The 26,645-nt window shown below is 56.0% G+C and overlaps 2 protein-coding genes across 2 annotated transcripts in view; one reads left to right on the top strand and one right to left on the bottom strand.

Moving 5' to 3' along the window:
- Nucleotides 1–318: 318 nt before the first annotated feature.
- On the top strand, nucleotides 319–9,736 carry ARHGEF16 (Rho guanine nucleotide exchange factor 16). Its single transcript, XM_051637427.1, has 15 exons — nucleotides 319–349; nucleotides 1,378–1,919; nucleotides 2,564–2,615; nucleotides 2,990–3,159; nucleotides 3,676–3,732; nucleotides 4,006–4,166; nucleotides 4,559–4,711; nucleotides 5,277–5,406; nucleotides 6,057–6,131; nucleotides 6,936–7,028; nucleotides 7,449–7,603; nucleotides 7,952–8,128; nucleotides 8,512–8,585; nucleotides 8,788–8,889; nucleotides 9,159–9,736. Exons 2-15 carry the CDS (start codon nucleotides 1,395–1,397, stop codon nucleotides 9,296–9,298), a joined length of 2,064 nt encoding a protein of 687 aa, XP_051493387.1. The 5' UTR covers nucleotides 319–349; nucleotides 1,378–1,394; the 3' UTR covers nucleotides 9,299–9,736.
- A 294-nt stretch (nucleotides 9,737–10,030) lies between these two features.
- MEGF6 (multiple EGF like domains 6) overlaps nucleotides 10,031–26,645 on the bottom strand; it is a 41,135-nt gene continuing 24,520 nt past the window's right edge. The window contains exons 14-34 of the mRNA XM_051637426.1: nucleotides 26,453–26,587; nucleotides 24,010–24,135; nucleotides 22,902–23,033; nucleotides 22,421–22,549; nucleotides 21,844–21,975; nucleotides 21,378–21,506; nucleotides 20,706–20,834; nucleotides 20,111–20,239; nucleotides 19,199–19,327; nucleotides 18,854–18,982; nucleotides 17,235–17,363; nucleotides 16,831–16,959; nucleotides 16,050–16,181; nucleotides 15,031–15,159; nucleotides 14,602–14,730; nucleotides 14,295–14,423; nucleotides 13,986–14,114; nucleotides 13,320–13,448; nucleotides 13,100–13,228; nucleotides 12,523–12,654; nucleotides 10,031–12,024 (exon numbers count right to left, since the gene is read on the bottom strand). Of these exons, the coding sequence (XP_051493386.1) occupies nucleotides 11,963–12,024; nucleotides 12,523–12,654; nucleotides 13,100–13,228; nucleotides 13,320–13,448; nucleotides 13,986–14,114; nucleotides 14,295–14,423; nucleotides 14,602–14,730; nucleotides 15,031–15,159; nucleotides 16,050–16,181; nucleotides 16,831–16,959; nucleotides 17,235–17,363; nucleotides 18,854–18,982; nucleotides 19,199–19,327; nucleotides 20,111–20,239; nucleotides 20,706–20,834; nucleotides 21,378–21,506; nucleotides 21,844–21,975; nucleotides 22,421–22,549; nucleotides 22,902–23,033; nucleotides 24,010–24,135; nucleotides 26,453–26,587 (2,657 nt within the window). The 3' untranslated portion in view covers nucleotides 10,031–11,962. The remainder of the gene's footprint in view (nucleotides 12,025–12,522; nucleotides 12,655–13,099; nucleotides 13,229–13,319; nucleotides 13,449–13,985; nucleotides 14,115–14,294; nucleotides 14,424–14,601; nucleotides 14,731–15,030; nucleotides 15,160–16,049; nucleotides 16,182–16,830; nucleotides 16,960–17,234; nucleotides 17,364–18,853; nucleotides 18,983–19,198; nucleotides 19,328–20,110; nucleotides 20,240–20,705; nucleotides 20,835–21,377; nucleotides 21,507–21,843; nucleotides 21,976–22,420; nucleotides 22,550–22,901; nucleotides 23,034–24,009; nucleotides 24,136–26,452; nucleotides 26,588–26,645) is intronic.

Below are 26,645 nucleotides of genomic sequence, written 5' to 3'. Positions count from 1 at the left end.
CTGGGGTTGTGTTTAACCACTGAAGTTGTGAGCCGCTACACAAGCTTTATGGGTGCTCTTGGTGAGAAAGAGTCCCTGGTCTGTGTGAAGTAACTGGTCAGTCCCTGAGCACAGTGAGAGATGTGGTGATTTGGGAGGATGCCAAATAATCCTGTACCCTTCCTTGAGGAAGCCCTGGAGCCCGGGGCGGCGGGCAGGAGGTGGGCAGGGCTCTCCCCGGGCCCCGGGACACCCGCCCCGGCGCTGAGCCCGGCCCCGCCGACGGGGAGAGGGGCCGGCCCGGCCCCGTCCCGCCCCGATCCCGCCCCCGTCGCGGTCTGTCCCGCCGCGCAGGGCTCCGGGGGTGCGGGTAGGTGCGGGTCGGTGCGGGCGCGGGGCCGGGACGCGGCGGAGGGACCCCCGGGAGCGGCCGGGGGGCTGCGGGGCGAGCGGCTGCCGGGCACCCTGCGGGAAGGGGGCGGCGGAGCCCCCCGCGGGGCCGAGCCCCCCTCCCCGGGCCGTGCTGCCCTGCCGGGCTCGGCGGGGCCGGGAAGCGGCGGGGAGCGGGCAGCGCTGGTGAGGAGCCGCAGGGTCCGTCCCTGCCCGCCCGGCCGCAGCGGGGTCCCCGGGGGGTGGTGGTGGGATCGGGGCTCCCCAGGGATGCATCCCGCAGCATTCCCTCCCTGCTGGTGGGAGGCGGAGCAGCTGCCTCTGAGCGGCCGGGGGGTGTGAAGGGCCAGAGATGAAGCTTCGGGGTCCCTTGGTGGCACCGGAGAGCTGGGGGTATCGCAGCACCCTGTGCCGCTGCCCTCGGGCACGAGCTCTGTGTTGTTAGGGCTGGCTTTGCCCCCTCCCTGGAAGTGCTCAAGGCCAGGCTGGATGGGGCTTTGAGCAACCTGATCTACTGGGAGGTGTCTCTGCCTATTCCAACCCAAACCAGTCTGGGATTCTGTGATTCACCCTCAGCCAAGACGGGGTTAAGAGTCAAACGTGGTGCTTTCCTCATCTGCTGGACGTTTGGCAGATCTCTGGAATGTGTCCTGGCTGAGGACAGGAAAATAAGCAGCATCTTGATCAAATGAGCTTTTGTTGATGGGTCTGTTTTGTCCTTCTGCCAGTCATTGATGGAGGGGAAGATGTTCAAGTCTTGTTTTCTACTTCCTGATCTGTGGCCTTTGAGAAGAAACAGCTCAGAGGTGGTGATGGGGTATAACGAGACCTCAGCTGAGAGAAATTAAACGATAGTTTTTTCCTCAAGTTACGCAATGGGGGGAGGCAGTGGCTGTAACCTGCTCTGTCAGAGGTTTGTCCTGCAGGTGCACAGCACGTGTTGTGGCACAGGAGGGCATGAGCGCCTTACTGGGAAAAGTTGTTCATCTCTCTGCCTGTCTCACACAGCTTTCCCTGCCACCGTCATGTCTCGGAGCCCCCCGGGCAGTTCCGTGGATGACAAGACCCTTCTCCTGGAGTACAGATGTCACCCGCTGCAGCCAGAGCCCCCCAGCCCGACGTGTCCCCCCGGGAAGCGCAGCTCCACCACGGTGCCCGACACCACTTCACTCTCAGCAATGGGCCCCTTGCCCGAGCCGCGCCGCATCGTCCTCAGCACGGACAGCCCGGCCGCGCTGAAGGTGGGAACCCAGCAGCTGATCCCCAAAAGCTTGGCTGTCTCCACCAAGACCAAGAACAATCCTTCCCAGCACCAGAGCTTTGGAGCAGCCAGGCCGAGCCACGCGCCCCTGGGCCCTGAGCTGAAGCGGGCAGCTGTCCCCAGCGAGGAGGAGGTGGAGGAGGATGGTGGGGGGACCCTCAAGCGCAACCTGAGGAACATGTCCTACCGTGCTGCCATGAAGGGCCTGGGCACAGAGCTGGAGCTGGTCCCCTCGCTGAAACCTGTGTCAGAGGAGGGCAGCCCCCTGGCTGGCCCCAGCAGGAGCAAGGTGGGTTTGGCACCTGCTGTCCCTGATGACTCTTGGGTGGGGATGGAGACTTGGCTTTCCCTGAAGAGCCTTTTACCTGCAACTCCTGAGGGTTACAGAGCTGTGGAAGCCCAGCAGGGAGCTGGCAGGGCTTACTGGTCCTGGAGAGGTGACTTGTGCCTTGGGAAGCCAGCATGTCACCAGCAGATGCTGCAGGTCCCTGGAGAGCCCAGAAATAGCTGACATGGCTTTGGTGGGGACTGTGAGTGGCTGCTCCAGGCTCGTGATTGTCAACATGCCTGCAAGCATGTTTGCAGGGTGGGATTGGCCCATGTGTGGCTCCGTGGTGGTGGTTGGTTGTGCACAAACATGGGTGAAGCAAGTCTGGGGAGAAGGAGCCTCCAGTGCAAGCAAAGTCCAGGTGTGTGACAGGTAGATGTGAAAGGCATAACTACAAAATGGTTCCTATCGTGACCTTGATAACGTGAGGTGAGCACTGAGTCACGTCAGCAAAGCAAACAAAACCTCAGACAAAAACCAGGCTGAAACAACAGGGTGGTGGTTGCTGACTGGCTGCGCAGGGAACTTCTCTTTCCTGAAAAAGTGAATTGCTTCCCAGAGCCGCAGAGTCACTGCAGCCTCTTCTCCTCTTCTTCCCCTCGCAGAGGACCTTTGGGCGGAGGCGGGTGCAGAAGCGTGGCGGCTCCTTCAAGGACCGTGAGTGCTGCTTCCCGAGAGTGCCAGCTCCAGCTTTCCCTCTGCCAAGCGTCTCCCTGGAAGTCCCTTTGCCACGTCTGCTGCTGCTTGTCCCTGGCCTGGGGCGAGCGCGTTTCCCCACCTGCAGGAGGAGCGCTGCAGCCCTTCGCGCTGCCCGGGGGCGGTGCCGGGCAGGACGCCGGGCTCCCGGCTTGGCACACCTGGGCACTGCGGGACGCTGCTGGGAGTGGGAGCTGCTGCCGAACTGGTGCTGTGCAAAGTCTGTGGCGGGGAGGTGCTGGCTCTAGGCTCTGGGCTGGTGGTGTTGGGAAGGGAAGAAGCCTTTGGCTGCAGCTGGGAGAGGCTTCTCTGACCTCTCGCCTTTTCCTCTGTAGAGCCCCGGCTGTACCAGGAAATCCGTGAGAGAGGTCTGAACTCTGTCAGCCATGAGTCAGACGAGGATTTGCCAGGGGAATCCATCCCAGAAGAGCACTCCCCTCCAAACACTGCTATCGTGGTGCAGAGCTACCGCCAGGCGCAGGTGACCTGGAGCCAGCTGCCAGAGGTAGGTGCTCTCCCAGCAACCTGCTTCAGGGGTTCCAAACACCTTTGTCCTTGCCACAGGCTGCTCCTGCACTCGTGCCGCCTTGCGGCACAGCTGCGTGTGTTTTAAAAGCTCTCTGAGCTGCCAGACAGGCTGCGAGGGGTAATTCTGCAGCATCAGCCTTTGCAGTGGGATGTGCTGGGGTGTCCAGCCCTGGCTGGGACACGCAGGATCCTGCCCGGGCCTGTCGGGATGCTGGCAGAGCTGCTGCGGTTGTGCTTGGGAGAGGTTCTCCCACAGATGGGGGGAAGCTGGGTGGTCCTGCCGGGGACCTGACCTGTCCCTGCTGCCCTGGGGGGAGGGATCTCCTCCGGTGGGGCGGCACCAGCTGCCCTCCGCCGAGATACGTGGTGGGTGATGCCGCGGTGGGCGATGCGGGTCCGCGGGGCTGGCCCAGCCTCAGACCGCACTAGAGGGCGTGCAAGGAACGTGAGTCGGCGGCGGTGGCTGCTGCTGATCCCAGCCTCCCTTCCGCAGGTGCTGGAAGCCGGGATCCTGAGGTGGATATCCCCCGAGGAGCGCAAGCGGCAGGAGGTGAGGTGCTGCATGTCCTGGCGGGGTAGCAGGCACCTCCTTTGGACGCCACGGCACTAAGATGTTTTCCCTTCCAGTGGCTTATTAATGCCTGAGTGGCCCAAAACCTGCCTTGGTGTAGGCCAGGCATGATGTGGCACAGGGAATGCCAGGCTGTTGGAGCAGAGTCATTTCTAGTGGTTTCACGCCAATGAAATGTAAATAAAACGCAGCAAGTTTTAACTCTCTGCCTTGGTTAGGCACTTGCATCTTCCCTGCCCTGTTTTTTTTCAGGCAATGTTTGAGATCATCACTTCTGAGTACTCCTACATGCACAGCCTGAGCATCCTGGTGGGCCACTTCATGAAGTCGGAGGAGCTGAAGGAGACCATGACTCAGACGGAGCACCACCACCTCTTCTCCAACATCAGTGACATCCTGACAGTCAGCACCAGGCAAGTGGGGCCAGCGGCTGGGGAGGGACCAGGCAGGCCTGGAGGAGGGGCTGGGGAGCCCATTTTATTCACTGCTTGAGGGATCCTGTGGGGGGGGATGGAGGAACAGAGGGATTGGTGGGGGGGAACGGAGGGATCCCCATGGGAATGGAGGGAGCACGTGCCCTGGGAACTTGTGAGCTGCATTCCCAGTCTCTGCTGCTGGGAGTGTGCCAGAGATGTGGGAGTCTTGTCTACACAGAGATGACCCCATGCAAAAGGGATCCTGGGCTTTGTCTCTTCTGGGAAAACTGTGGAAAAGCTGCAGTGGGAACATGGTTAAACATGAAGCTGTTTGGTTTGTCCAGCTCTCATGAGTCACGCACTGAGGTTATTTAAAATCCTCTCCTTAGCTTCTTTGGAGACCTAGAGAAGAGGCACCAGGAAAACCTCCTAATTCCTGACATCAGTGACATAGTGGAAGAACACGCCTCGAACCACTTCAATCCTTACATCAGCTACTGCTCCAACGAAGTCTACCAGCAGAGGACTCTCCAGAAGCTGCTGTGAGTTCTGCTGTGTTCTCAGGCCCTGGCCTGGCCAAGGAGCTGATTCCCAGGGGCTGTGGGGCTCTGGTGGCTGCAGACAGGACCAAGGGGACCGTGGTGTTCCTGGGGCTCCCTCAGACCATGGTTGTGTCCCTTTCCTCTCCTTTCCAAGCAGAGTTTAGCTCCTAGATCTCGGCTTGTGCTGGGTGATTAAGATGTGGTTTGTGTTGTAAGAAAGGTGAAGGAGGGGGAGATGTGGGGTGGTGCTACCATGTTCTGGAGGCAGGTGGGTCTTGCCAAGGTCAGTGGCACATTGGGTCTGTTAGGGACACCTGTGGAAGATGTTCATCTCCGGGTCACATTTGTGTCCACTGTTGTCTTTACCTGCCTTTTGGTAGACTCAACATCTCCAGATGTTTTCCCCCCCTGCTAATGGATCAGTCCTGTTCCCACCCAGCTCAGCAGGGCGCTGAGCTCCAGAGGCAGTGCTATCATTGCACTGCACTTCCCATGCCTGGAAAGCTGCTGGGAAATCTTGGGAACTGAAAAATAGAGTTAATGGAGCTTTCTCGTCCTGTTCCAGAAACACAAACCCCTTATTTAAAGAGACCTTGAAACAAATTGAAAGGAAACCAGCCTGTGGAGGCCTGCCAATGCTATCATTTCTGATTCTCCCTATGCAGAGGGTGACACGGCTTCCTCTGCTCTTAGATGTAAGTAAGTCACATGGTGGCATTGCTTGGCACCTCAGAAGAGGTGACCATGTCATACCCACCTTCCCACTTTGCCAAGGCTGGATTCTGCTTGGATGTCCATCCCCCTGGGCTGCCCGAGCCTGTGTTCAGGATTTAGATCCAGAGCAATCTGCTGCTCTGACACCCATCAAAGGTGCAGCTTCAAGCTTTATGGATGACACTGTTTGTCTCAGTGACTTCTATTTGGGTGACCTGAGGTTCTTCTGTGCCCTGTGCTTGGGGTGGGGTGGCATAAGCCTGGTTCATTAATGGTGATTTGGCTCTGGAAGGGCAAGCAGGTCTTGCTGCAAGTTTCACTGGCATCCAGAACTTTTGGACCCAGCTGCTCTAAACAGCAGAAGGGCTGGATATGAGATTGGCAGTGACTGCTCCCAGTCTGTAATGGGCTGCCAGGAGCCAGGGCTGGGGTGACAGTGATGCTCAAGCACGTCTGATAGGAAAGGCCCAGATTCCCAGCTCCAAGCACTGTTAAACCTTGCTTTGAGGGCTGCTCTGCTGACTTTGGGAACAGCCGGGGCATGTGTGTCATCCTGAAGCCCCAGGGAAGAGGCTGGCACACAGATCTCCTTCTGGCAATACCACTAAAGCTTCTCACCTTGAAATCCTAGACTGTCTGTCAGAAAACAAAAGCAGGCACTGCAGTGTACGGAGCTGCCACCAGAGCTCTGAAAGCCATCAGCAAGGTGAGGCCTGGCTGCCAGCTCTTCACCTCCTGTTCTGCCCTCTCCCTTTTCCTCCTGCACTTGGGATGTCTCTGCTCCACAATATCTGCTGGATGTATACGACTGCTCCCTTCCTCACCTTTTTCACCTGATCTTGTTTTTTGCTTTTCCTTCTCGTCTTTTCTTCTTTCCTCTTTGGCCCGTTTTTTGTCCTTCCCGTTGGTGTCACCTTCTCCATCACTGCTCTTCCTCCTCAGAACCTCCCTCCAGGTGACAGTGAGCTGTGACACTTGTTATGCTTTTGGAGGTTTAGGCGAAGAGCAATAAACAAAACAAAGAGCAAAGCACAGGGAAGGAGCAGTGGGAGCAGTGTTGGAACATCAGGTCTGGAGAGACCACACGAGGGGCCTCCTGGCAGCACAGAGTGTGGCTCAACTTCACCCACCTGTGGAGGGGTTCTGTCCTCCCCTCTCACTGTCTGACTGCTCATCCTCCTGTCTGAATATCCACTCTTCAGGTGATCGCTTCTTCCTCTTCATGCTGCTCCTCAGTGTAGCTCGGGTGTGGTGGTTTCACTTGGGCCCTTTTCCAAGCAGAGGAGAGGTCTTGTCTCTCTCCTGAAGACCTCTCAGGGCAGGAGAACCTCCAGCTGTCTTTCCCCAGATATGACTGGAAGCCTCTGTGGGGACGTGGCTGTTTGTCCTGCTCTGGGAAGTGGAGCAGCCCCGGCCCTGTGCCAGCAGCACTTTTGCTGGTCTGGAGGACTGGGTGGTCTGAGCATCCCACCATTCTCCACTCCCACCCTGGTGTTTTTCCTTCTTCTAGCTGGTGAAGAACTGCAACGAGGGAGCTCGTGCTATGGAGAGGACAGAGCAGATGTACACCCTGCAGAAACAGCTGGAATTTGGAAAGAAAAAGGTAAGGACTTGTGGCAGTGGTGGAGAAACCTCTTCTGGGGTTTAATATTAGAGTTTAGTGTTGGGCCCATCCTGGGAATCCTTGACTGGTGGCAGCATCACAACCTCATGCACACGATGACCATTTTTTCCTGCTGTTCTGACTTAAATGGAAGTTTCTGGGCACTCGTGGGCAGGTTTCTAGAGGGCTGGAATGAAGCCTTGGTATAGTATATGGTTCAGGGGTGCCAGAGCAGGATGCAGGGCTGCTCCGCTCGCCCCCTGCCTCCTGGAAAGGCTCCTGAAGATGTTTAAGAGCATTTAATGTGTTCACCCGACTGACCCCAGGGTGCACTGTGAGTTCACATGCAGGTTCTGGACTTGATTTCACCCGCTGCTTGTGAGGCAGGTGGTAAGTCAGCCTCTCCTGACCCCATTCCAGCCTTTCCCGCTGATCTCTGCGTCGCGCTGGCTGCTGAAGCGGGGGGAGCTGCACCTGCTGCTCTCAGAAGAGGCCGGGATCTTCCGCCGCGGCGCCGGCAGGCTCTGCCACCTCTTCTTGTTCAACGACGTCCTGATCATCACCAAGAAGAAGAGGTAAAACTGGGCAGGACCCCACCTTTCCCTACATAACAATGAGGGGGATTAACACCTCAGCTTCCTGAGCAGCCTAAGGAAGTCTTGGCATTCCCCTGGTTTGACTTTTATTGGAGTATCCCTCATTAGCCAGAGGGAAGTGCCCAGCTCTACAGCCCTTGGCCCTGCTTTTGTTTGTGGGTGGCTGGCAGAGCCATGTCCCACCCCTGGGCATCAGCTCATGTCCTTGCAGTGATGGTTACTTCTTGGTGCCCACTGAGCTTCACCCGCTGGGTCTTTGACCCTGGGGTGGCAGCTCAGTCCCCACCAGTGGCATCGCTGCACAGGACTCTCGTGTCTGTTCTACAGTGAGGAGAGCTACATCGTGATGAACTATGCCACGCTGGACCAGGTCACTGTGGAGAAGATTGAGAATGTGGACCCACCTTCCCCTCCTCCTGGGAAGAGTGGGCACCTGCTCCGGGTGGTGATGGAGAAGGACAGTGAGGGCAGGCGGGAGGAGATCGTGCTGTCGGCAGAGACGCTGTGAGTGCCCTGCGGGGCTTTCGTCCTTCTCGTTTGTGGGATAAACTGGTGCCCTGGCCATCCCCTGAAGCACCTTTCCCTCCCCACTGCTCCTCCCAGGAAGGGGAACCTGTGCCAGCTTTTCCCCTTGCTCTGTTTCTTTCTCTTTGAGATTTCCCTTATAATTCCCACCTAATGTTTCCCGTCATTAGCCACAGCAGCTGGGTGCTGTGTACCCCTTGTGAAGTCTCTGCACACAGAGCACTCTGACCCAGTGCTTGCACAATCTGCACAATCTGACTTCCCTTGAAGCCTTCATTCTGCTGGGAATTTCCCAGCTACTGCTGGCAAGACAGCTACTGTGTCTGAGGCTTTCTTGGTGAGGTGGGCTTTCCCTCTGCCAGGAGTGACCGGGCCCGCTGGATTGCTGCACTGATGCACAGAGAAAAGGAGAAGCCTGACACCACTCCCAGAGGAGGTACCCATGTGCTGGGGGCCAGGCCTGGCTGGAATTCCAGGAATCTCCCAGGCTATCAGGGCTTCCCTTCCTGTGTGCTTGGAGGGGAAGGGAGCAGGACCAGCTGTGGAGTCCTGGCAGGGTGTGCAGCCTCGGGGGAGGTTCCCACCGAGCTGGGCTGTGGCTGTGCTGTCTCACCTGGTCCCTGCTGTCCCCTCTGCAGACCTGAGCCAGGTGGAGATCACCCGTGCGTACCTGGCCAAGCAGGCGGACGAGCTGTCCCTGCAGCAGGCTGACGTGGTCCTGGTGCTGGCTGAGGAGGATGGTGAGTGCCAGCACGTGGGGAGTGGTGCCCGGGGAAGGGTTACCTTGGCCTTAGGTGAGGGGGAAGAGCTTCAGTGAATTTTATCAATTTCTGGAGGCTTCCAGGGAGCCCCAGCCCCTGGTGGAGTCCATGTCTGGTGCTGGGACCGAGCAGATGACAGCAGGTCCCTCGAGGTGATGGAGGTGGCACCGCCAGCAGTGGCTGCTCCTTCCTCCCCACATCCCCCTGGCCCTGCCATGCCAAAGTGACGGGCTCTGTTCCTCTCCTAGGCTGGTGCTGGGGCGAGAGGCTGCGGGATGGCGAGCGGGGCTGGTTCCCCCAGAGCTGTGCCCGGCAGATCACCAGCCGCTCCGCCGTGGAGGGCAACGTGCGCCGGATGGAGCGGCTGCGCCTGGAGACCGACGTGTAGGGGCAGGCCAAGGGCAGGGGCCTCTGCCACCTTTGTGGACTGAGCCCACGGTGAGAAGAGAGTGGGAGATCCTTGCTTCTGGAGTTTCGTTTGCCTCAAGCAGTTGCTGGCAGCAGGTCTGGCTGCTCAGGACCAGTCTCTAGCAGCCAGGACAGGCACTGATGGAGGGGTGCACTGCCAGCCAGAGGTGGTAATGGCCTGGAACAGGCAGTCAGGGTGTTGGCTCCAGTTGGAAAGTTGTGGCTGAAGCTGCCATCCCCATCCCTGCTACACCTCATGTGGGCATGGGGAGAGCAGGCCTGAATCCAGAATTTTTAGGAACTTTAATCTATAAGCTGGGCTTGTTCCTGGACCCAGTTTTTCCCTCCTCTTTTATTATTTTATCTTTTTTTTGTTTTGTTTTCCTTTCCCCCCCCGCCAATAAATCCATGGGCCCCAGTGGAACGTGTGTTCTCCTTGCCCCAAGCAGCAGCAGCACCAGTGGGTCTCTGGGTTTAACCTGCCTGGGGCGATGGCTGTCCCTGAGCACACAGCTCCATGTTGGACCAACAGGAGCCAGGGTTCCCCACTAGGAGCTTCAGTAAATGTCCCTTTGGTGGCAGCATTGCTCTGGCCTCTGCTTCTCAACATGTGCACATCTCTGGAGCAATCCTTCAGAACAGCTAACTTAAACCTCTGCTGTCAACTGCAGCACAATTCAAGTGTAATTGAGCAAGGGACACCAGATGAATAGAAGCTCAGTGAGGCTTTTGGTTTATTTCTCATAACTGTGGGAGAATCGAAATTTTTCATCAGTGCGATCCAAAAAGAGAGACACCAGCTACATGAAAACAGGAAGCAAAGAAACTGTATTAGGAAACAGAACAGGAAAAAAGTTGTGGTATAAAATAATGTAGGTACAGAGTTGCTGCAGCCCCGTGCTCAGGGTTTCCTCCGAGCAGCTGCCAGGAGCCACAGAGCTGCAGCTCAGGCTTTTGTAACAGGACAGGACAGATCTCTCCTGGTGTTTAAGGCCAGGCTATATTTCTGTTTTCCTGGAGCAGGGCCATGGGCGCAGAGTGGTTCTGTGCACCTCAGTGGCCATGCAGAGTGGTGGCATCACTGCCATCGAGGTGGCATCACTGGTGGCACAGGGAGGGCAGAGGCTGCACTTGCTTTCCAACCAGCCAAGGAAAGAACCAAACCTGCACCTCCTGCAAGGGTCACTTCAAGGCAAATGCAACAAAAACATCTGATTGTCTGGAGAATTGGCAGCAAGACCAGCAGGATTGATCAGGGTCATTTGGCACGTGGACAAACTCTCCCTACTCCCTGGTTATCAATCATACAACATACAACCTTAATTACACCATTTTGGTCCTTCACTACAGACTTATATTAACATTATTTCTTCACAATAATGATGTCTAATGCAAAAAAAAAAAACCCAACAACAACAAAACAACAAAAAGCTGTTAAGGAAGAAATAAAATAAGAAAAGAATTAGCAAAAAAAAATTACAAGTTATATACAGATTAAAATAAATTCCATCAGGAAAAGAGACAATTCTTTTATTATTTTCAGTTGGCCCCTGTGGGAATCATTTAAAGGCCAGTGCCTGGCAGGGCTGTGCTGCAGCAGCAGCAGAGGCAGATGTGCTGGGACGGGGCCATCCCGTCTCCTTCGCAGAGCCTGGTTCCTGTGACATTCTCAGCTCTTGGGCTCCAGCTCTCCAAGAGCTTTGTGCAAATAAATGAAGGGCACTGGCTGGGCTTTGCTGTGACTCCACACCTGCTGTGAGCCAGGAGCCTCCTGGCTGCTCCTGCCTCCATCCCCTGCCCAGCTCCTGGGCTCAGCTGGGATGAAAAAATAACACAGGGTCTAGGGCTGGGGTGCACACACTTAAATAAGGATTTGTATTTACTGGACCTTGCAAGGGCTCTGTGTCTATCCACAGTATTCTTTATTATTTCAGCTACTTAAGGCTTAGTTTTCAGGGGAAAACAGGCAGCTCCAATGGACTGAGACATTCCTGGTATGAAAACCCGGCTCCTAAAGCCCTGCAGAGTTTGTGGAGAGCAGTCTCATGGTGAGGAGGTCACTGCCTGGTGCTGGGGACATCAACTGGGGTGCTGGGGAGGGCTGGGCTGTGGGCACTGGCTCTGCAGGGGAGCTGGGGCAGGAACTACAGCTGTTGTTCCCATGACAAATGATAAGTTACAGTTAAAAAAAACATTGTGAATTCAAAATTAAACAAACAAAACCAGTAATAGTTCAAGTGAGGTGGTACTGCTACAGGAGGCACGATCTCAGGATCGTTTCCGGCAATACTGCTGTACATCTTCCCATAAATATTGTTGCATAAATAACTATTTTTGACCATAATTTCAGCTCCCACCTCCAGTTCAGCACCTAGAAGATGAAGGCCAGCAATTTGTCCACTGACCAGAACCAATCGCTTCTGACCTGCTGGTGTCTGGCCGAGGGCGTGTGCCCGTGCCTGGCTGCTGTGGTGAGCTGGTGGTGCTCTGTGCTTCAGCCTGGCTCAGACAGCTCTGAAAGCAGCAGCTTGGTCAGAAAATGCTAAATGGTTGTGTGGCTTGTAAACAAGTTCATTAAATCAGTCATTTGGCTTCTTCAGGTGGCTGCTTGGTGGCACCAAGGGAGCTCCGGTGGCTGCAGGACCTAGTGCTCAACCTGCGGTGGGCGTGAGGGGTGCTCAGCTGAGGGCAGATGAGGTGGGTGGCCTGCAAAGCAACCAGATCATCCTGCAATGAAACCAGATCATCCTGCAAAGCACTCAGACTGTCCTGCCCCTCATCCCCCAGCACCCAGCGGTGCCAGCAGGTTTGGTCACGGTTTGGGCAGACATAAGTTGTGGGGCTTTTCCACTGTGGTCGGTGCACGGGATCATTTTGTTCCAGGGGGCTTTGGTGTCGTGGCTTTACCAGGGGCATGGTTGGGGTTAGAGTGCTCAACAGCTTCATTTCACAGCACTGTCAGCCTGTGCTTTCCCTCATGACTGGGGTCATGGTGAGTAAATTGTACCAGATGAGGGCCTGGGGAAGAAGATGGTGCTACACTGTTCTACTGGTTTTAGTTGATAGGACCACTACCAAAAGCAGCCCTGCAGGGCACAAGCCAGGGGCCCAGCACAGGTCCCACAGGGTCCTCCCTCAGAAGCTGCTGTTTCTTTGGGCTTCCCCTGCCTGTGTCCCCTGGTACTCACTGTGCCTATACGTTACCTTCCCGGCACGTGGGTCCCGTGTAGCCCGCCAGGCAGAGGCACTGGCCGTTCCGAGCGTTGCAGTAGGAGCTGCTGGGGGGGCACTGGCAGGCCAGGCTGCAGTCAGGGCCGTACTTGGTTGGCTGGCAGTCTGGAGAGGGGCAGAGAGGCAGTGGGGCTGCAGGGCTGCAGAGACCTCAGCCATGCCCCATGGAGCAGGCAGGGTGGGCAGAGGAGATGTGGTGCAAGGTGCAGCTTTGTGCCTTGCCCCCTGCCCCAGCCTGCTCTCGAGCTCTGGTGATACAGGACACCAGAGCATCCCCAGGCCAAGATGTCCCTTCAGCGTTTGAGCCTCAGCTTTTGAGCCAAGCACAAGAGGCTGGGGGTGCATTTGTATTCAGATGCAACTGTAAGCAGAGGCTGATGAAGTGACTGCCACTGGTCAGGTGCCTTCTTACTCTTTGTGGGGACACACAAAACTGAAAGCTCCTTCTGTGAGAATGCAGCACCAACAAGAGGAGTTTTGCATCCACTGTAGGACAGGGCTTCTAGTCCACATCTTGCAACTCTCCCCTTTCTCACCTTCCCAGACTCACCTGAGCCGCACTTGGGGCCGGTTTTCCCCGGGGGGCACCGGCAGTGCCCGGTGGCTGGGTCACAGGACGCGTTGCCGACACAGTCACAGAGCTGCTGGCACCCCTCGCCGTACGTTCCTTCCCTGCAGCCTGTTTGGAGAGGTGAGATATGGCACGTGGGCTACCAGATCACACCTTGGGATCCTGCCTGTTACTTGGAAAGCAGGAGCAGGACAGGTACCTGTCTGGCAGCGCTCTCCATGGAACCCAGCAGGACACTGGCAGAGGCCTGTGGCTGGGTCACAGCCTGCTCCGTGCTCACAGTCACAGCTCTCCCGGCAGCCAGCTCCATAGAAGCCCGGGGGACAACCTGGGATGGAGCCAAGCAGGGAGCTCACTAAAGCTCGGATGGGTTGAGCGCAGGCTCAGCTCAAGTTGAGCTCTGCAGCAAAGCCTCCATCAGCCTAGCAGAGAGAAGCAGTGAGCCTGTCTCATTGAGAAGTGCCCCGTGGGGCTACCAGAGAGTCTTGGTGAAGAGCACAGTGGTTCAGCTCTGAAGCAGTTCAGCTTCAAACTGTTTCAGCCACAAAGCAGCTCAGCTCTGAAGCATTTGCTTGGCGACCCAGCCCTGAGCTGCACAGCAGTGCCCTGTGTGCCCGGTTGCCTCTGCCCAGCACCGCTTCATCCATGGGTCTCATGCAGAGAACAGGAATTTCCTTCTCTGCAGCTCCTTCTGCTACATGGAAGGGTTTGCTGTCAACACCAGGAAAAGGAACCACCCATTGGTGCACACAACGTGCCACCAGAGCGGGTCACACCTTTGTCCTATGGTCCTGCTCTCTGGACAAGCTGCAGAAAACAACCTCCCCCTCACAAAGCCGAGGGTGTTTCCACCACCACAACTCACGGTGTTCACAGAGGGGCCCGTAGTGGCCCGCAGGGCAGTGGCAGGCTCCGGTCCCTGGGTGGCAGGTGGCACCGTGCAGGCAGGCACAGCGGAGCTGGCAGTTGGCACCGTACCTTCCCGGCGGGCATTCTGCAGGGAAGATGGAGCAATGGAGCTGCTCAGTGGCCAGAGAGCCAGCCCCTGCCCTGCTCCTGTGCTTTGAGGGCCCCAGCATGAGAAGGTGGGGTAACAGAAACTGGACCCAGTATGAAAGAGAGTGAGGTCCCCAGTTACTGGACTGGTGCAGAACTGCAGCCAAGGCAGGTTTACCTAATTCACAGGATTTCCCCGTCCAGCCGGGCGCACAGGCACAGGAGCCATTGGCTGCATCACACAGCCCCCCGTTGAGGCAGGAGCAGGGCTGCTGGCAGCCCATCCCGTACCGGTGCTTCTCACAGCCTGGGGGACAAGAGGAGGTGGCAGTGGGCACGTGGACCAGAGCGCGGTGCGGGGCAGGAGCACCACGATGCAGGCAGAGGACTCAGGGTGAGGAAATGGGTTCTTGCTCAGGACCTTTTCCAGCCATTGCCTGAACTGCTTGCTCGTCAGGACACACCACCCGGCAGCTGATATTTACCCTGCTCACAGGTAGGACCAGTTCTCCCTGGAGGGCAAATGCAGTCTCCAGTGACAGGGTGACAGGAAGCGCCGTCCCCACAGGAGCAGAGCTGGGCACAGTCCTTGCCGTAGTGGCCAGCAGGGCATCCTGGTGGGAGGAAGACCTTGAGCTGCCTTGGTCACAGCTGGTGACATTCAAAGGCTCAAAAGGATGGACTTTGCCATGGGACATGAGCAAAGCAACAGGGAGGCAGGAGGGCTGGCAGCCCCGGCACTGGCAGCTGACAGACCAGAGAAGAGCTTTTAGGTTTCCTTCTGCTGGAGAAGCAGAGCATTGCTAGCACGGTGTGATGCAAAGCCTGACTTGTCAGGCCCTTCATGGTGGAGAAATCATTGTGCCATAAAGCTCAGCTGCTGTGGACCCTCCTGCCCTTGCCCCAGCACTCACCAGTGCTGCAATCCGCGCCGATGAAGCCAGCAGGGCAGTGGCAGCTCCCGGTGGCACCGTCACACCGGCCCCCGTTCCTGCACTCACATGGCCTCTCACAGTTGTGGCCGTACCACCCAGGGGAGCACTCTGCAGGAAAAGAGAAACCGTGGCCTCAGTGCCTGAGAAGAGAACGAGGTTCAGACACTCTGGAGAAACCTTCCCTGTGGATTCAGCCGTTCCATCAGGGAGGGAGCTGGCAGCACTGCAGGAAGAGGGTTGTTGCTGGGCTGGTGCAGCCGATGGGCTCCTAATGTGCTTCAGAGCCCAGAGCTGCTCCAAAGCACTCATGAGTCAACCAGCTGCAGTCACTTGCCATCCCTTGGATGATTGTTTCCAATGTGGTCCACAAGTCACAGACACCACGGGCTCCTGGTGCCTCTACCCTGCCAGCAAGAAGTGCTCCAAGGGGCTGGCTGATCAACAGGAGCCAAAAGAAAATCCAGAAAGCACTTCTAAGTGGTGCCAAGAGTGCCAAGGACCTCTCTGCTGATGATAGAGCTGGTAAATATCTCATAATTCAAAAGGAAAATTGCAAAAAAAACCCCCAGCCTCAGAGCAGATGCTTTGTTTACATGAAGCCCTACTTGCAAATTAGTCACAGAGATGGTGCAGAAGTCAGAGCCTCTCACTGGTGTGCAGGGCCAGGCTTGGAGAAGACAGCAAGAAAACACTTGCCTGGACAGCTCCTGCCCTGGGCTGTGAGAGCTGGGCAATGGTTAACAACAGAACAACACGGATCTCAGACATGCCAAGGAGGAGGGAGGTGACCAGGGCAAGAAACCAAGCAAGACAACCCATGAGAACCTGGGCTTTGAAGCTGCCCCAGTGAGCTGGCAGCTCCCCAAGCTGAGGCTTCTCCTGTGCCCAGCCCCGCGCCGTGGGGAGATGGCTTCACACTGGCACTCCTGGCACCATGAGCACAGGAGGAAGAGCAGCCAAAGGTCTGTGAAGGAGACAGGAAGCGAGTGAGGACTCACCCAGCTGGCACGTGGGGCCGTGGAAGCCGGGGGCACAGACACAGGCCCCGGTGACAGGGTGGCACTCCTGGGTGGCTCCAGCACACTGGCAGATCTGCCCACAGCCCTCGCCAAAGGTCCCGGGCAGGCAGGCTGCAGGAGAGAGGGCACCAAGGTGACACGGATTTACTGTTTGCTCTCCCACCTCCTCTGGGCAAGACCTTTTTTTTTTTTTTTTTTCCCCCTTTTTATTTTAAGCCAGGACATAGGAAGCCTCTTGTGACAGTGAAAGTTCTTTGCCACCCAGAAAGCAAAGGGAGCCACACACAAATGGTTCCTTGACTCCAGGAAAGACTTGGATTGAAAAGCAAACTGAGAACTTAAAGGCATCAGGAGCTCTACCTACCCCCAGATTCCTGCAAGCTTCCATCCCCCCAGACATGGCACATACCCTGGGTAAATGTCCCCTGGGTAAGGAATGCGCTCACATGCCTCTCTCTCTTCCAGACTTGCTCAGAGCCACAGGAGCTCGTTTTAATACTGATTTATTGCTAATCCCCTGGATAAATACAGAGCTCTGGTTTCCCACTTGGCTCCCTGCTCCTTGCTAACGCTGGGCAGGCACACACCCAGCTGCCAGAATGTGAGCTGCTCCTTGGCACAGCTCGCTGCTGGCAGGGGTGTCTCTAGTTTTTCTTTCCCTTTTCTCCCTCCCCTCTATTTTATGCAGCAACTGCTTGACCTGCCATGTTCCCAGGGCCTGTCAGCAGGCGATTTAAGAGGATCACCCCTCCCTCCGTACGTTTTTCACATCCAGAGCCTGTGAGTCCCGGCGGGCAGCCGCAGCGGCCGGTGACGTGGTGGCAGGGCACTCCCAGGGGACAGGTGCAGCGGCTGGCACAGTCCTTCCCAAAGGAACCTGGCAGGCAGGCTGTGGGAAAACAAGCCGGGAGATGTCAGTCTCCTGGTTGCACTCCAAGCGCCAAAAGGCCTGAGAGCCAAAGGGCCAGCTCCTGCCCTCGGCTCCCAGCGCACCAGGAGCTGAGCCAGCTGAGCAGCATTCCGTGCAGCAGCCCAAAAGCCTCTTTCAAGCCAGGCTGTCGCCTTTGCCACAGCTTGTAGTTCTTATTAAAAACGGTTTCTCTCCTTCCCAGGCTGTGGGAACAGCTGGGGTCTCTGGGTGCCAGGACCAGGGAGGTGCTTCACCTTTCTCGCAGCGCCGGCCCCTCCAGCCGCGGGGACAATCACAGGCACCAGTAACGTGGTGGCACGAGACGTTGTCCCCACAGTCGCAGTGCTCTTCACAGCGTGCCCCAAACCTCCCCTCTGGGCAAGCTTCAGAGATACAAGCACAGGAGAGAGGTTACACAAAAACGGTGCCCTGAGTGTTCTTCCCTGCCGTTCCTGTAGGCACAGACTTCACTTTATTTGCATCCCCTTCGTTCCCTCCAAGCCAGAGCAGGGCTGTGACAAGACTGGTGGCCTCTGACAGCCTGTGAAGGTACTTTCGTGGTGCCAAACACAGTGGGTGCAGTACCAGAATTATGCAGCAGTGAGCACTGCAGGAGCAGGAGCTGTGAAACTCATTTTCACTTCTGCATCACGAATGAATGCAAAAAACCAGAAACAAACCCATCCTGGTAAGTCCCTTGTCCACGCAAGGGCCATGTTTGTACAGGCACTGGGTGAGAGCACAATGCACCCTGCCCAGCTGGGCAGATGTCTGCACTTGCAGACACTTTGGAATGCAGCTCTGAGGGAAGGCAAGGAGGGAATTCTAGCCTTTGTTCAGAAAAAAAATTATATATATATACACACACATATAGAATTAATTTGTTTTTGCGGGTGGTTTTTTAAAAAAATTAATTTGTATTGAAAGAAATTATAAAAATGAATCTGTGGGTGAGATGGGTGCAGGCAGCTGTGGGCAGGGTGAGGCAGGAAAGTCCCCAGGATATTATGGTCAGAACCACAGGGGCACCTGGAATCCAAAACTCCTGGATGCCCGTTCTCTCCAACCTTCACTAGTCATCTGCCACCTCCACCCTGGCAGCTTAATGCTGCCTCAGGACGGGGACCTTGTGCTGGTGGCTCTGGGGTTGTGGCAGGGTATGACACGAGGCTGGGAGGGGACAAGGTGCCTGAGGGTGTGGCAGGATCTGGCTGCTCACCCATCAGAGCAGCTGATGGCAGGAACAGCTGCCATAGGCAGCTTCCCTGTGCCAGAATTCCACTGGCAAGTTTTGGCGTTGCTCTAAGATGAGCCTTTTGCACCGGAATATAAGGAATGCACTAGGATGAGCAGTCATGACCCCAGCAAAGGGAAGAAGGTTGTGGATCTCTCCTCAGTGTGCTGACAATCGATGCAAGTCCCTGCTGCTGCTCCTGGTGAGGCCAAGAGCCTTTTCAACACGTCCTCATAGTAAAGGGATTGCCAGGGTCTGTGTTACATTTAAAGACAGGGGGATAGGAGCCTGCCCAATGACAGATGTAATTATTTGCTGGAGCTTAGGACTGCAGCCAGGTTTTTAGGGTCAGTCTCATCAGGCCAGATCCAGTGAAGAGTGGAAGAAAGAATGGAAAGGAGATGATCCTCTGTTCCTCTTAACATAAACGGAACAGAAGATCTTCACTTGCCATTTCGCTTTCAACACTGGGGTGGGGAGGGGAACTGCTGCCCCTGCCTGGCATCCCTGCTTACAGCCCGCTGTGCTGAAACCCACATTTTATGTCTTTGCTTCAACATGCCCCCAACCCGCCCCCCCCCCCCGCCCTTGCACAGTGCCAGGGCACTGATGCAGCACAACCCCCCAGGTCCCACTTACGGCTCTGGCAGTGCTGGCCGGTCCAGCCGGGCTGGCACAGGCAGCGGCCGGTGCGGCGGTCGCAGAGCCCCCCGTGGTGGCACTGGCAGCGCTGCCGGCAGCCGGGCCCGTGCTCCCCTGCAGCACACTCTGCAAGGAGCCACATGGTGAAACACCCCCAAACAGCCACCCCGCGAAAAAAACACCCCCCGACACCCATCCTATGAAAACCCCCCCCGCAGGAGCACTGCCGCTTGCTGGTGGGCACGCCTCCAGTGCTGTCCGTGCCACAAGTGAAAACAAGTCCAAAGTGGTATGAGTTTGTGCCCGAGCTGTTTCCTGTGCTTCTGTCCCCCCACCACTCACCCAGCTCACAGGCCAGCCCAGTCCAGCCCTCGAGGCAGGTGCAGAGCCCAGTGGCAGGGTCACAGGTGCCACCGTTCTGGCAGAGGCAGCGCTGGAGGCAGCTCTCCCCATAGAAACCCGCCGGGCAGGCTGCGGGAAGAGCAGGGCAAACACCCCGGTGAGAACACAGCTCTGGGGGCAACCACCCCCCAGTAGCCTGCCAGAGTGATAGGGGGATAGACTGGTATGAAAGGAAGCCATTATCACTTGCAACAAGGCAGGAGAGGAGCCAACAAGACACTGGGGCTGCCCAACTGCCCATGTAAAGACATTGGGTGTTTCAAGAGGCTGTGAAGGCACAGAGTGCTGGGTGCCTCTTTGGAGGCTTCTTAGCCATGATGGTGGCAAAACCACCAAAGGAAAAAGGATGGGTGAGTTCAGCAGCCAGGAAAGATCCTCAGCTGGTGGCCAACTGCTTTAGTTGTGAGCTGCAGAACAGCCTCCTCTCCTAGACCCAGGCAGTGCCAGTGCTTGGCAGAGAAAAAAAAGCCATTTAAGCACATGAATAATTGGTCTCATGTGCGCAGCTTCACGGAGCTGTGCCTACAGGCATCCCTGACTCAGTGTCTGAATGCTCGGTGCAGTGGAGGATCAAGCTGTTACTGTATGTGCTGCCACAAAACTGTAAGCCAGTGTGATTCCTGGTGCTCCTGGAGAAGGCAGGCTCTTGGCTTCTCCCTGGGAAAGAATCTGGGAGCGCTGCACAGATAATGACAATCTTAGCTGCAATCTGGCCTCGCTGCTGAAATGCCTCAGCTTTCTGTAGCTGCTACTCTCTTGAAAACTCCAGCCACCCTAAGAAACAGCATTTGTCACGCTGGCAGGCAGAGGCAGGGGACAGTCTGCTTCAGAAGCCACCCTCAGGTGTCCTACCTTCCTGGCAGGTGGGTCCCGTCCAGCCGGCGGTGCAGAGACAGCGGCCGCTGACATGGCTGCAGGAGGCGTTGTTGAAGCAGCGGCAGGTCTGGGTGCAGTTCTCACCGTACCTGTTCTCCTGGCACGCTTTGGTGGGAGCAGAAGGAGGCAGAACTGTTAGGCAGCAGGTATGGAGGGCAGCGGGTATGGAGGGCATCAGCCAGACCCTGCTAACCCCCCCAAAGGCCCTTGTCTGGGAGAGGAGCAGACACGGGTGTGGGGCTGCTTCGGGAGGCTGTGGAAGTTGGGGTCTAGGGTGCTGGGGGGAGTAAAGCTGTGTTGTACTGGGCTGAGATCAAACAGCCACACACACTGCTGCCCTCAGTGCCAGTCACATCATTCCATCTATTTGGAAACTGCTCTCTGGGATGCCCAAGCCCTCGTTACATTCAACAACATCCCACCCAGAACCCCCTCCAAATCCAAATCCTCCTCTGCTGCAGAGAACGAACCTCCACGCAGGGAACAGACACCTAAGCATCTGGCCTTGCTCTATCCCATCCCAACCCCTCCCTGGCCACCAAGGGTGGGTCCCAGGTCACTCAACACCCACCCTGGCCGCAGCGGGGGCCAACCCAGCCGGGGGGACAGTGGCACTGGCCTGTGACATGGTCACAGCGGGCGCCGTTCAGGCAGTTGCAGGCTTCCTGGCACTCCAGTCCATAAAATCCCTCAGGACAGGCTGCGGAAAACAAAAGATAAATCCCCACAAAATGCCTAGAGAGAGAGATGAAAATCTCCCAGCAGAGAACAGATGCCTCCTGGTGGCCTTTATTGCCGATACCAAGCTGCACCAGTGGGACAGCCACCTGGTACAGGCTGCCCCTCAGCACAGCAGCAGAGCACAGGCTGCCTGTCCATTATGGGCACTCCAGGTACAGGACGAGGCACCAGAAGAGCAGTGACACTTGGTTTCTGGCCACCAAGAGACCGAGCAAACTGATGTGGGAGCCAGAGCTCTGCACAAAGGGACCCGCTTGCAGATGCTGCCCCAAGACCCCGCACACACAGGGTGACCAAATCAGCTGTGGTCACTCCTTGTTGACATTTGGTAGTATTTTTATTCTTTATCCTACACCTTCTCCCTTCAGAATTAAACCCAGAGACTTGGCAGCTTGCAGACATACCATTCTGGGGGATTCTCTTTGGTATGGGATAGGAAAGTCAGACAAGGACCACAGACCCTGCTGGCAGATGGCCCAGGGGTCCCAGCACAGGAACTCACCGTGCTGGCAGAAGGTCCCTCTCCAGCCTGGGCTGCAGGTACAGGCCCCACTGACGTGGTCACAGGCAGCCCCATTCTCACACTGACACTGATGTTGACAGCTCAGCCCAAACCATCCATCTGGGCACTCTGGCAAGCAGAAGTAATGGAGCATGAGGAGCCTGTTGTCCTTGCCCAGGAGGCTCAGCTAAGGCAGGAGCTCAGGCTCTGGATGGAAAGAACACTATATCTGGCTGCTAATTGTTTATACTAAGTCATGAGCCTTTACAGATGTACCCCTGTCACCCAACCACCCTCAGGACAGGACTGGACTGGGCATCCCAGCCAGGGCACTGGGACTGAACTCCTGCAACTGAACTAAGGAGTTCAGCTGGAGAAACCTGCACTTTGGCTTCCTCTGCTGCCCATCCAGGGGAAGGCAGAGGCCTCCCCCATGGCCGTTCCCCTGGCTGGGCTGAGCACTCACTCAGGTGGCAGCGGCTGCCGGTGTAGCCGGGCTGGCACAGGCACCGCCCCGTCTCGGCGCTGCAGCTCCCGCTGCTGCTGCTGCAGTTGCAGGTGTGGGCGCAGTTGGGGCCCCAGCGCCCGGCGTCGCAGGCTGAAACACAGGAGGGGTAGGGCCCTCAGCACCCTGCCCCTCAGCACCCAGCCCCTCAGCACCCTGCACTCGGCACCCAGCCTCTCAGCACCCTGCCCTCCTGCTCTGCTCCTCCAGGGAGCAACAGCTTGGGCACAGCGCTGCCATCTCCATCCCATCAATCACAGCTTGGGCAGAAGGACAAACACAGCTGTAGGGCCTCCAAAAACCCAGGGGGACAGTGAGAACGGGGACATGAGCATGAATTGGATGAGAATTCATTCTGCAAGCAAACCCAGGACAGAAAGGCACTGGCAGGACAGAGCAGAGCAATGCAAAGGAATTTGGAGTGAGGTTTCTCTGACAGAGGCCCAGCATGAAGGTGACAATGAAGCAAATGACAGAGCAGCTTGGCATAGATCAGTGTCTCCTGGGAGTGAGGAGTAAGACAGAGCAGGTCCCATACCTCTCTGGCAGTTGTGTCCAGTCCAGCCGGGTGGGCAGCTGCACGTCCCCGTCACAGGATGGCAATGTCCCTCGTTCCCACAGCTGCAGCTCTGCTGGCAGTCTTGGCCAAACCAGCCGGGTGGGCACGCTGCCAGGGCAGACATGGACCCTCTGCAAATGGCTGTGGAGCCACCATGGCCACCAGCGTGGTGCTCAGCCAGGGGCTGGACAGGCTGAGGGGCTTAACCTCCCTTTCTGCTGGTGCAGAAGTTACCACCATAAAACCAGGACTAGAGGTATGTCCAGGGAAGAGCCCAGCCCATGCCCCCAGGTGCTCGGCAGCGGAGGGCTGCAGGGTGTTTAAGCCCTACCCTGAGTGTGGCAGTGCCTGGTGGACAAATGATGCTCTGCTCACTAGAGCAGATTCTCCAGGTCAGTAACTAGCCCTCATTCCCACTGGAGACCTTCAGACATGAGGCACCTGGTGGCAGAGCACTCACCATCCTGGCAGAGGTGGCCAGTGTAGCCAGCAGGACACAGGCAGGCTCCAGTGGCAGGGTCACAGCTGGCATTGTTGGCACACTGGGGACAGATCTCCTGGCAGCCCAGGCCCCAGCGACCATCAGGACAAGCTGGAGCATGGACAGAGAGACAGGACAAACACACACACACACACACATGGGGACCACAGCCCAGGCATCAGGGGGAAACATCCATTTTCTGGTGCGTGTCTGTGGGTCCCCTGGCTCCTTCCTGGCCTTGCTCCATGCAACACATGGGTTTTGTTTGGCAATACATGGCTGCTAGCAAGGACCACATGCCTTTGTGAGCCCTCCATAAGTGCTCTCCTGATCTCATTCCAGTGCTTTCATGTCAATGAAAGTGTCATGTCACTTGTGGGGAGCTGCGAGGGCTCCTTGCTAGGAAATGGTGCTGCTGGCAAAGAGTCCTGGCAGCTGCTGTCACACTGCCCGACAGCATGTCAGTCAGCATCCCCAGACCCGCTTTTAGTTGCAAAGGAGAAGCCAAAGGCTAAGAGCTGATAAAACTGGAGAAATCCTAGTTTAACTGCTTCTGAGCAGCTCCAGGGCCTGGAAAGAAGTCAGTTCAAAACGTATGGTAAGCACTGTGCTTGTGTGGGTTTATTGCTCAGTGAAACTATCAGGAGCAGGACATCTACATATGACTAATATCTTCCAGCTGCTCTAACACCCTGTAATCATCTAAAAGTTTTAAATTTAGGAGTCTCCAGTTTTTCAGCAGTTAAAGAGTAATATGGTGAAGGGAATTAAAAATGCACATCAGTAAAGAAAGCCCTCTGTCCTGTGATAAGGACTGCAACAACTCAAAATATCTTCATCTTTTTAACTGGGTATGTTGTTTACTTCCTTGTGCTTCACTCAGCTTCAGATCAGGACCAAGCCAGCTGAGGCTATTGTTTCAGACTTACCATCAAAACATGCATTTTTTTTTTTTCCCACCCCGAATTTTCCATGAAGATGGCTCTAATTGCCCTAGATGTTTTTAAAGCTACTGTCAGCAAAAGAAAAATAGCAGCTATAGGCCTAAACCCCTACCTCGGCACCCTTGCTGCTGTTGGCTCCTCACCTTGGCCGCAGAGGTGGCCGGTCCAGCCCGGTGGGCAGCGGCACTGCCCACTGCTCGGGTCGCAGGGTGCTCCACCACAGGAGCAGGACTGCTGGCAGCCTGCCCCAAACCTCCCCTCCGGGCACTCTGCAGAGAAAACAGGGTCTGGAATCTACCCCCCAACACAGCCTGTGAAAACTGCCCCCCCAAAGCCAGCCCGTGAAAGCTGCCCACTCCACAGGCGCTGTTCCCAGGAGTGTGGTACCAGCCAGACCCCGGCACACCAAAGGAGCCTCTGGGTCCCTGAGGAAAAGCCCAGCTGGGAATGGTTCCCACACTCCAGGAGAATGCCGTGCTGGGTTGTCCATCCCAGGTCACCCCCAGCCTGTGGCACTTCACCCCTCTCTCTTGGTTTGTCTGTTCAAGTACCACTTCCCTGCTGCTGCTTGTCCTCCTCCCTTCCTTCTCTGTGCTGGGGTGCAGGACAGAGGGTTCCCAGCCCTCACACCACCCCTTGACTTTTGGAAGATGCTGTGAGGGCTTTTTTCTGGCCTGAGTTCCTCCTGATGCTGGAAGCTGGTCTTTTAGGAGGCAACAAGGTTTGCAGCATGTACATGGATTTAAAGCAATAAAGAAGGAGCATCCCCAGGGGCAGGAGGAGCGCGTTCTCTCCCTTCCCTCTGCTCTGATACCAGAGAGCTTGGTTGCTCTTTGTACCCTGTGACACAACCGAGCAGCCAGGGCCTCAGACCTGGAGAGCCTTAAATCCTATTTGAGACTCCCCTGAGAGCTCCGTGCTCACAGTCCCTCTCATCCCCAGGGCCTGGAAAGGCCTCGGCAGACGCGGATGCAGCCGCAGTCACAAGTCACAGAGGAGCAGCACACCAGCCCGCAGATTTCAAGTGACACAGTGGAGTTTTTGTTATTCCTCCTCTTTGCTAATTGATGGCAGATGTTTGTCTTCACCCTTTAATAATTTCCAGATCCGAACAACAGCCAAGAGCCTACTATTTCTACACAAATATTTGTGTTATTTCCTGTGACTCCCCCCTACAGGCTTAAGCTCCTTTCTTATTCTTTTTAAAAACATCCCAACCGAAAGCGCCCGGCCTGCCCAGGCGCCGCGTGGCTCTGGAGGCAGCAGTGCTCCTCTGCGGGGGGTCTGGGGGTGACAGGACCCCCGAGAGGGGACACAACCCCTGGAAAAGCTCCTCCTAAGGCTGTTTAGCTCCAGTAGCACTTGCTCAGATTGGAACTTTTTTTAATGATAATCTGCACCTTTTGCTCTGACCGACAGACTAGCTATGTTGGACCAGTCGTGGTGTTGTGCAAGATAATCATGTGCTAGCAGCTTAATTAGGTTAATAGCTCTAAATTCTGGGTTGGGTGTGAGTGGAATGCTCGGTGAGACATCAGTTAGTGTAGAAATTCCCAGGATGTTTGAATCAAAACGAAGATGCTGACCACTGCAAGCCTCTTCATGCAGCCTCTCTTCCCTCTGCAGCATCTCTCCTCTTTGCAGCACCTCTTCTCTCTGCAGTGTGTCTTCAGGTGTGGACTTCAGGAGTCCAACCTTCTGGATTTTCTGTTGGATCCAGCTGGCTGAAGTGTGATTCAGAAGGCAACAGCCTCATAAGAGAGGGAGGTTAACTCTTCAGTCATTGATCAGCTCTGAGCCCGGCAGAAGTTGTTATTTTCCAAGAACTGTCTTCATGTTTTGTAATCACCACCTCGTGCCAATGACTCACTGCCTGTAGGTTCACTATAAACACCTTTGTTCAAAGAAAGTCAAGCTCTCTGACACCCCAACTGTCACCCTGGTCCTTGAGAAGCTGTGCCCTCAGAGCCTGAGCTGCACAAAGAGCTGGGCAGCAGTTACCTTTCTGACAACTGGCCCTCTGTGTGAAGAACAGAGAACTGCTCTAGGAGGTTAATACAGAGGCAGAAGTTTAAATCCTAATGTAAATTCTATATTCATTTTATAAACAAAATATAAAATTTTCTTTTCCACTTGCAGATCAAATAGATCTTTAACACGGAATAGAGAATAGAGCGGAAAAGATGCTACAGTTCTGCTGAGCACTGATTGCCTGGAAGTAAAGAGACATCAAAGAAAGGCAAGATAACTAGGTATCTACCACCTTCATCTACAAAAGCAAGATGCCCAAGTGGCAGGATAAAGTGAGACTTTGTTCTCCTTTTCTGAATAAGAGTCATTCTGCAGCAGGACTCCTGCTTCCCTGCTTTAAAGAGATGGCAGCATCTGACAACTGCTGCAAGCAGCAGCTCTTGTGTCCCCTAAAGCTGCTTCAGCTTTTCACTCCCATCAACTGCAGCGGGCAGGGGGTTCCTGGGAGGACTCCTGAGAGGCCTTTTGTGGTGTTTTGTGAAGAAAAATTTCTGTGTGTGAGGAATGGTCTGTTTAGAGCACGCTTAGAGCTTCCTGGCAGGGCCCCTGCCTTACCTTGGTCGCAGTTCTCCCCGTGGTAGCCCTGGGGACACTCCTTCCAGCACTCTCCAGTGACATGGTCACAAGGCACGTCAGGAGAGCAGCTGCACTTCTTCTTGCAGCCATCCCCATAGTAGCCAGGGTCGCAGCCTGGTAACAGTCATAAGTAAAGAGAAAGCACATTTGGTGTTACTCGAGTGACCTGGCA

Source organism: Apus apus, chromosome 20 (genome assembly GCF_020740795.1).
Source record: "Apus apus isolate bApuApu2 chromosome 20, bApuApu2.pri.cur, whole genome shotgun sequence".
Taxonomy (NCBI): domain Eukaryota; kingdom Metazoa; phylum Chordata; class Aves; order Apodiformes; family Apodidae; genus Apus; species Apus apus.
Note: the sequence above shows the minus strand (reverse complement) of the source record. Positions and strands in the feature narration are given on the sequence as shown.

What these genes read in the sequence shown, in the direction of transcription:
- ARHGEF16 (XM_051637427.1), top strand. Translation starts at nt 1,395, where the DNA reads ATGTCTCGGAGCCCCCCGGGCAGTTCCGTGGATGACAAGACCCTTCTC. An exon ending in ATCATCACCAAGAAGAAGAG is followed by an intron (nt 7,604 to 7,951) that starts GTAAAACTGGGC and finishes TCTGTTCTACAG; the next exon opens with TGAGGAGAGCTACATCGTGA. An exon ending in GGTGCTGGCTGAGGAGGATG is followed by an intron (nt 8,890 to 9,158) that starts GTGAGTGCCAGC and finishes TTCCTCTCCTAG; the next exon opens with GCTGGTGCTGGGGCGAGAGG.